General features: G+C 36.6%; 1 protein-coding gene and 1 non-coding gene across 5 annotated transcripts in view; one reads left to right on the top strand and one right to left on the bottom strand.

Annotated features, from left to right (window-relative positions):
- Positions 1 to 515: 515 nt before the first annotated feature.
- On the top strand, positions 516 to 587 carry trnaq-uug. Its single transcript has one exon. It is a non-coding gene; the product is annotated as a tRNA-Gln (tRNA).
- Positions 588 to 926: 339 nt separating this feature from the next.
- tns2 (tensin 2) overlaps positions 927 to 8320 on the bottom strand; it is a 45292-nt gene continuing 37898 nt past the window's right edge. For 3 of the 4 annotated variants that reach the window (XM_015380676.1, XM_015380679.1, XM_015380678.1), the window contains 7 exons: positions 7603 to 7695; positions 7380 to 7457; positions 7185 to 7262; positions 6907 to 7075; positions 4785 to 4853; positions 4452 to 4481; positions 927 to 2669 (listed from right to left, as the gene is read on the bottom strand). In XM_015380676.1, coding sequence (XP_015236162.1) covers positions 2525 to 2669; positions 4452 to 4481; positions 4785 to 4853; positions 6907 to 7075; positions 7185 to 7262; positions 7380 to 7457; positions 7603 to 7695 — 662 coding nt within the window. In that variant the 3' untranslated portion in view covers positions 927 to 2524. The remainder of the gene's footprint in view (positions 2670 to 4451; positions 4482 to 4784; positions 4854 to 6906; positions 7076 to 7184; positions 7263 to 7379; positions 7458 to 7602; positions 7696 to 8320) is intronic. The other variant, XM_015380677.1, reaches the window with a different exon arrangement.

Genomic DNA, 8320 nt, shown 5'->3' with positions numbered 1-8320 from the left:
GCGGTATGCACCTTAAAGTTGCTTGCGATTCGCCGTGATAGAAAAGAAGAAGAAGAAGAAGAAGGAACAGATGCTTTCATTGGATGAAAAGAAGCTGAGCGTGATTGGCTGATGGTATGGTTCATTTACATTGCTGAAGTTGCGAGCGCAGAGAGTCGAGCGAGCAGAGAAACAGCTGAGCGCACAGCTGATGTTGAGCGCGGAGAGAAAAGGTCGAGCGCGAGCAGAGACGGATTCGAGCACGCGCAGAGATGAAACTGAGCGCGAGAACAGTGTGTTGAGAGGGTTTTTCAGAGTTGAGCGCGCGCCAGACCGGTTTTGCGCGCGCGCGCGTGTTGTCTCACTGCGCGCTCGGATTGGTTCCTGCGCGCTCAAACCGATGGCACAAATATCTCTCCATAGCAATCAGAGATTTCTGTCGCAAAATTGTGTATTTCTTTTGACATCCCCACGTGAAACGATGGACAGGCATCAGAAGGTTTAAGAATCAACATGGTTTGCCACAGCTCGCAGTTGGTCCCATGGTGTAATGGTTAGCACTCTGGACTTTGAATCCAGCGATCCGAGTTCAAATCTCGGTGGGACCTCGTCTTTTTGTCCGAATTTCTACTCAGGTGTTATGCACCTTTCTGATGTATATGTTTTACTTTAACACACCTGAGTCAAATCGTCAGGTCATAATAGCAGGGCACTGGAGAACCTGACTGCATAAGTAGGTATTAACTAGGAGTGAAGTTGGACTGAGAAAAATACGGAAAAATTACACTGTGAGGAAGAGGATGTGAAGCAAAATTAAAGTAAATTCATCTCTGCATGTGAACAGTGTCTTTTTGAATAATCACACACAGCTCCATTTATTCAGTATCATTTTATATTTCTTTTATTTTTAACACATCAAATGGCAAAAATATATATTACTTTTCAATATTAAAAAGGATAAAACTGCCAGTCATATAAAGGTCCAAACAAATAAATGTAGAAAATAATTGCAACAAAAATTGCAAAAACTTTGGCTTAAAGTTTCATTTCTTTTGAAAGTGATTTATTCCTCAATTTCCTTATTTGATTTTTTGTTTACAAATATATGAAGACATAATCCAAAAAAATCAAATTTTCCAGTTCTGCACTCTCGATTTTTGCCTTATTTATTTTCATTCTACAAAAAAAGAGTTGTCTTAAGTATTAATGTTTTTGGTTCTATAAAAGTGCCTTTCTAAATGTCGCCAATTCATATGTAAATTCGTTACATATCTGTTTCCTTAAATAGAATGTACTTATTTATTAGAAGTGCAGTTCTGATATTCCATACAACCATAAATTAATAATAAATAGCTCATATCAGATTATGTTTAGGTTAGAATGAAATGCATGTTAGATTTTATGGCTGTCAAGGTTAAATAACTGACAAATATATATCAAACTGCATATTTTCTTTGTATGTGAAAAATCCATGTTTAAATATGTACTATTTGCATTTAGTAAAAAAAAAAAAAAAAAAAAAAACTTATCTTTGTATGAGAGTCCCACAATTGTCAGTGGGTGACAAAATTGCAGGGAATCAATGCTAAGGCTTTTCTAATCTGTTATCTTGTAAACTTTGCTCTCAGGTAGTGCAGTCTATGTGCAGTTTGCAAAACGGTGCACTCCAACTTGCAAAATTGAGATTCACAGTGACATCTGTCATATTCTAACATATTAGAAGCTGTGAATTGTGCTTATTAGAACATAACAGCGCTTTAGGTTTGTGTATAAAAACAGATCAACTAAATTTATAGGGTGAGGGCCACACGTCCAAACTCTCAACAGATGTAATCGCAAAATGCACTTTATCAAACCGTGCACAGATTACAAAAGTGTGCGCATGGATTTCCACCAGCTTTGTTTTTAAACCACTGAGAGTGTAATTTTCAATACTTATGCACCTACAGATGTGAATTTAGTCAGAGCCTTCTTTAAAAATGTTTAGAATACACAAAAACCTACATTGAATCCCTTACGCTTCTCTTCCTCATATTGCGCACAGAAAAAAAATGCAATGATGCCACTTTACCTTTTAAAACATGACACTTGCGTTTTCTCCACATTGTTCATATTCATTTCCTTCCTGCTTTAAAGCCGATGGGTTTTCTCTCATGAGTTTTATAAATTATATTCAGTACCTGAAACCTTGTAAAAATGTAACTCAAGACAATCATACATATATTCCTGCACACACACTCTAGGTAACGATGAAAAAACCCAAACAAACAGCAACAGTCATGTAACAATCTCATATGGCAATGTTAGGAGAATCTTTGGCTTTTCAAACAACTCCTACGTGACTCCCTGTCAAAACAACATTTCCTGCAAAAAAAGCTACATCTGGATTGTGGTTTTACAAACAGTAACACAGCATAGCACAAAAGTGTTATTTGCATAAAAGGCAAACAAAAATATAGATCTTGAATAAACAAAATGTATTTAAAAATGTGTCAGAAAAATCTTGTGATGCTAAATTGTGCACGGTTTCCAATGACTTTGCTCCTCATCTTCTTAGCTGTGGTCCCAGCATGACTTTATTGATGAAGTTGACTATTGCCACAGCTGGCTGCTCAGGGTCCATCTCGGCAAACAGGTGACACACGTTCTCCGTTGTCGTCCCCGTTCTTCTCGCCACGAAGCCAAACATCCTGCACAGGAGAAAAAAAATCAAACCACTTTGCAATGCAACTATCAGGGGGTGTACCACTGGTACCAAATATAGATACTGTTACCTCGGAAACCTGTAATTTTGTTGTTGTAATCTGTGTGGCTTTATCTTTAAATGTTTAGTAAATACTGGGTCTACTTTTTTACTGGGGTTCCTTAGAGCTTCAGTTAAAGCTAAACAAGCTAATAAACAAGACCTCTTCTAGAAACTCCTCTAGAACTTTTGGAGATGAAGAATTCATAATAAAATAAAGAAAATTATGGACAACAGTGAGCATCCTCTTCATCAGACTGTTTATCAACAACAGAGCGTCTTCAGTCAGAGGCTTCTCCAGATCTGGTGCAAGACAGACTGCTACAGAAGATCATTCCTGTCTAAAGCTACAACAACTTCTTGAAAATAATCCTATGAGTTATTCTCACATTGAATTTCCTCTTAGGGATCATTACAGTCTTTCTTCAGTTAAATTGAACTGTCTTAATCTCAGACCCACTGATATGAACGAGTGTGATCGCTGTACCTTTTTATTGTACCCCTTTCCTTGCAAAACAATTTCCTTTCTTTCAACTTTCTATGAATTTTCTAAAACTTATAAAGTTATGGCATCAACATACATTCCTTTCCATTATTAAATTCCTATCCTAAACTATATTATTGAAAATAGTGGCAAAGAAAAAGCTGTGAAATATTTGCTTTTATACAATAATTTTCTTTTCCTACAACAGCCTCTAGAAAGGCTCTTTATGACTTTTCAAAGTGTGTTTACGTGAATATAATCTACTTGTATGTTGTACGTTTTTAACTGAAAAATATCTTTAAAATAGCCTTTTTATTTGACCCTTTAAGACCAAAACACTGATTTAGTCTGACACCTCAGCAGTTCATGAATCTATAAGCCTGTAGCCTATTTTCCTTAATTTACTGTAGGTCAGAAGTTCCTGCATCGTTTCTGGGGATATGACGTCAAGCGTGTCCATGTTAAATGGGTCCAACCTAGCAAGTATTATATTCAAGATGAATTTTGTGGATACTCAGAAGCGACTTCAGAAGAATCCAGCACAAATCAAGAAACCAATTGCAACTCTACATGAGATGAAAACAAAAATAAAAATTGTCAAGTATGAACGAGCAGAAGAGGGCTGCAGTTCTGTGTTTTGGCCACAGGTGGCAGTATCATTAGTAACATGCCTCTTTGAACAAAATGGTCTTAGAGTGTAAGTTCTGTTTAACCAAATGGTGCTGTGTCTGGAAAAGGTCAGGATTCTGTGCAGATTCTCCATACATAGATCTCACCCAATATGCTCCTAATAGATCTTACTTGCCCTGCTGCAGTCATACGATAACTGGGAGCATCTCTGAACTCAGTCAGGTTTAATAAATTGTCTTCAGCATGCATAAATATTAGGAGTTATTTTACTGAGCTCCTAAAAGCGACCATTATTCAGCAAATTGAAGCAGTTTGCATGATTCTTTATTTTATATTCCTAACAACTAGTGAAAGTAATTAGTGCACCTGAATTTAATCATCCTTGAAGAAGTGATGAAGTTTCTCTTTAATGGTATATTTAATTTAACTGCAAGCTAAGTAACACAATAAAAGCATACAGACATATTAGCTGTGGGTTGTGTCTTTAAAAAACTAAACATGCTCTCTTGAACTCTAATTAAAAGTGAAATGTATCTTCTAGAGATGAAAAGACATGGAAAACTTGCAATAAAGCACCCGGTTTTAGCAAGCAAACACAGTGACACAAGCACTTACTTGCTTGACGTGCTATCAGAATTAATCCACCTGAAGCAAAGGCACACGGACACAGAGATAAAACATCAAGATGCATAAATGACCAGAAAACAGAGGCAAATTTAAAAGGCAAATGTTAGGATTTGTCAAAGTAAAAGAAGTAGACAAACAGCCACAAATACAACTTATATTTAAAAAAAATATAAGTATACAGAAAAGATCTTTTACATTAGCAGTAACGGCGCATTTATTATAACATTTACTGAACACAGAAGACCTAAGCAGGTTAGATAGTCTTTTTTTTTCCTGTTCTTTCAATAAAATGCAGAATGATTCATATTTATTTTATCAAACCTCTGATCATGGGGATCCAGACTGCTGAAAGTAACACTGTTGATTGGGTAATGCCGTCTAAAAAAAAGCCTGCATAGACAAAACAGAACAAAAAAAAACAAAAAACATATGCATCAGGTTCATATAATAGCTCTGGATATCCTTATCAGAAGTTAATGAAGTAGATTGTAGTACTGATCTTTGCATTTTCAAAGGACTGCTAAACTCAGTGGTTTGGTACATATAGGTGTATTCTACAGAATGAGTATGTATGTCCTTAATGTATGCAGTAAGCTGTACAGCAGTATTTTGTGCTTTATTTATGTTTTATAACAATGGAAACCTATACACCATACTTTTGAACAAAAAACTAAAATTGTCTGATTCAGGGGATGTTTTCTAGGACTTCATTTTAGTGTATTTGCAGAGCAACACTTAAAGGTATAGTGGAGGATTTTTGCGAAAAGACCCGCCCTCTCCACTTAAAAAAAAAAAAGCACATGCATTACCCTGTACCCGCTCCTGAGAGGGAACGCTTATTAGACGTGTGCATGAGTGTGCATGAGTCTGTTTCTCCTCGTGCACGCTCTGTTTAAAAGTTGCTGTTTGCATCGCTCATACAAGCTCACTTTCAGAAAGAAGATTTGCAATTTTTCTACTATTAGACTCACCAGTGGTAAGTGAAAATGGGGGCGAGCACTTGGGATGGCCTTACATAAAAATATCACCAGAATGATTGACAACTAGGAGGACCACTTATTTTGTTGATCCACCCGGAAAAAGAACATCCTCCACTAGACCTTTAACACTTTGTATAGACACATAGGAATTAAAAAAGGTAAATTCGGTCCAAACATACAGACAGATTACAAACAAACCACTGCACAGTTTCCAAGTTATTGATCCGTGTAGTCAGGTTCACATTACTAAAGCTGGTAAAAAAAAAAATGTTTTCCATCCACAGAAACCTAGATTTCATAATGTCATTGACTTCAAACAGTAATTACTTCAGGATGAGCACATAGGGAGAGTATCCAGTCACTTGCATTGTTTATTTTGCAGCAATCCCCTATGCTGACAGGCAATAGCATAGTTGTTTTTTTCATGAAGCTAACTTTCTGTTAACTATCTGGTAAAATATTTAAAAAAAAAACAATTTTATTTATTCAGGTGGTCAGTTTTATGTGTTTGATGATCTAAAATAAGGTGCAACAAAATATTTTCACAGCTCTTTAAAAGGCATTGATTTTAATACCTTAATCTGGTTATAGTATTTGTATTTGTTATTCACAAATATGTCATCTAACTTACTAAGACTGATGTAAGAAGCAGAACCCTTTGTCAAGACATCCTTTATACTTCATAGATGTTTTTAATCGAACTATCTGTCATGGTCTTGGCTCTGTTGTACTTTACTTTACTCCTTGCTTTCTAGTTTTATTAATTTAATTCCTATTTTGTTGTAGTTTCTAGATTTATGTTAGTACTCAGGTTTTTCTATTGTTGTCCTTGGTTGCCCTCTTGTTTGTGTTCCTTTCCCCTTGGCTTCCTTGTTGTCTCCACTCACACCTGCTCCTTATCCGCTCGTTAACCCTGCCTTCGTCTCAGTCAGCTATTTATACTCTCCTTCTGCTGTCACTCTTGGTTGGTTCCTTGTCTTTGCTGTCTTCTTTGCTGTTGTCTACCTACATCGTCTCTCCCTGGCTCCTCATGTTTGGTTTCCCCAGATGTCTCCATAGTTCTGGTCTGCTTTACATTATTAGTTGGATTTTTGGATTCCTGCCTTTGTTTACTGTTTCTCTCCAATAAAACTCCAAGAAATCACCTCAGCCTCTCTGCTTCTGCATATGGGTCCTCAACCTCAACCAAACCCTTACACTATCCATATGCAATGAAAACAAATTAACAATGTCTTAACTAGAACTGATATAGTATTTTTTTACATGTGAACACTGTAATTGGCTCAACATGACAATGTCAACTGTGGTACTGAGCATTTTCCTAGTTCTCTATTGTTTAAATTGTACAAAACAAAATCCTTTTTTTATTGAAGCCGAGGGAAATATATCGAATGAATAACAGCAATGTTTAACTTTTTTCAGTATGTTGCGTAACCATTAATCAAAAAAATAAAATGGCTAACCTTCTTTTATTGTCAGTTAGAGTGATCCCTTGTGAGGACACTTTGAAGTGGACCACCGTTGGTACTGGTCGTGTATTGAGAGCCATTGTACACTTGATAGCCTTGGAAACAGCCTCTGGCCCCGTCAATGACTCAGTTTCCACTGAATTTAGGTAGAGCACGTTGCATGCTAAAATTATTGTTAAATACAAAATATATTACAGATCTGTATGAGGTCAGACATAATTCTAGTGCATTTTCAGTTGTTTAAGCTTTTACTCCTATGGTCAATGTTGTACCTGCTCCTTGTTTAAGGAGGTCAGCAGCTGTACTTGTATTTGTGGCACTTTGCATCTCCTGGAGCTCACCAACCAAATCTGAAATACGACAGACTTTAGTTACTTTACAAATTACTAAAATATGTTTCTGCATCCTTAATAAATTAATTTAACAAGTTTGGATCTTGAAAAAGAACCAAAAAAAATCATCTCTACCTTTGTCTGGGATACGGAGGGCACACGGCAGAGAGATAGGAGTTATTGAATGTTGGTAAACTAGAGCAGATAAACTTCCTGAGACAAAGGGAGAGGAACAAAAGAAGCAAACAGATTACACAACTATGAAAGATGTGAACGGATTAAAACCTAATCAGCTTTGTGTGTCACAAACAACAGAATATGTGACGTAGATTATAGTTAGATGTAGAAAATAACTGACCGAAGTAGGACTCGTTCTGACAGCCCTTGATCTTCACTCCCCGTGGCCCTGTCTCGATGAGGAAGTGTCTTACCAGCTGTTCCAGAGGGTCCCCTGGGAAACAGGAAGAAAAGAGGAAAAAATAAGATGCTCTGTCAGCCTGTCATGTGTGTATTCACTAGTTAGATCTAAGTCAGACCTGTCTGATACGTTGCTAGGGACCAGAAGAAACGAACCGACAAAAACAGCCAATGTAACTTAAAGTAATCATAAATAAATTAGATGTACTTTTAACATCCCTTCTCCTCGTACTTTACGTAGGTACATGTCTATCCATGCATCTGGTATGTTCTGCTAGGAGAGGGGTCCAAGGTGTTTTCAGGAAGTTATTTGTCCACACAGGATCTTCCTATCGTGGTATGTATCTGAACACCTCCAAAGGGAGGTACCTTGGATTCATTCTAAAATTAGATGCTTCAATCTCCTCAACTGACTCTTTTGTATGCAGTCTCTACTTAAATTATAGAAAATAATAGAATAGAATAGGATAGAAAATCCCTTCATTGCCCCACAATAGCGGAATTGTGGTGTTAAAGCAGCAGCAAAAGGTTAAAGCAAAAGTTGTTACACAATGTGGACCTTAGAAAAGTGTATAAAAATAACACAATGAGTTAAGAAAATTATCAAATAAAATGCTGTAATGTATAGTGTTTTTACAATATCAATACTCTGTATCTGG

The sequence above is a fragment of the Cyprinodon variegatus genome, unplaced genomic scaffold (assembly GCF_000732505.1).
Source record: "Cyprinodon variegatus isolate N-32 unplaced genomic scaffold, C_variegatus-1.0 Scaffold219, whole genome shotgun sequence".
Lineage (NCBI taxonomy): Eukaryota > Metazoa > Chordata > Actinopteri > Cyprinodontiformes > Cyprinodontidae > Cyprinodon > Cyprinodon variegatus.
This window is presented reverse-complemented; position numbering and strand designations above follow the sequence as displayed.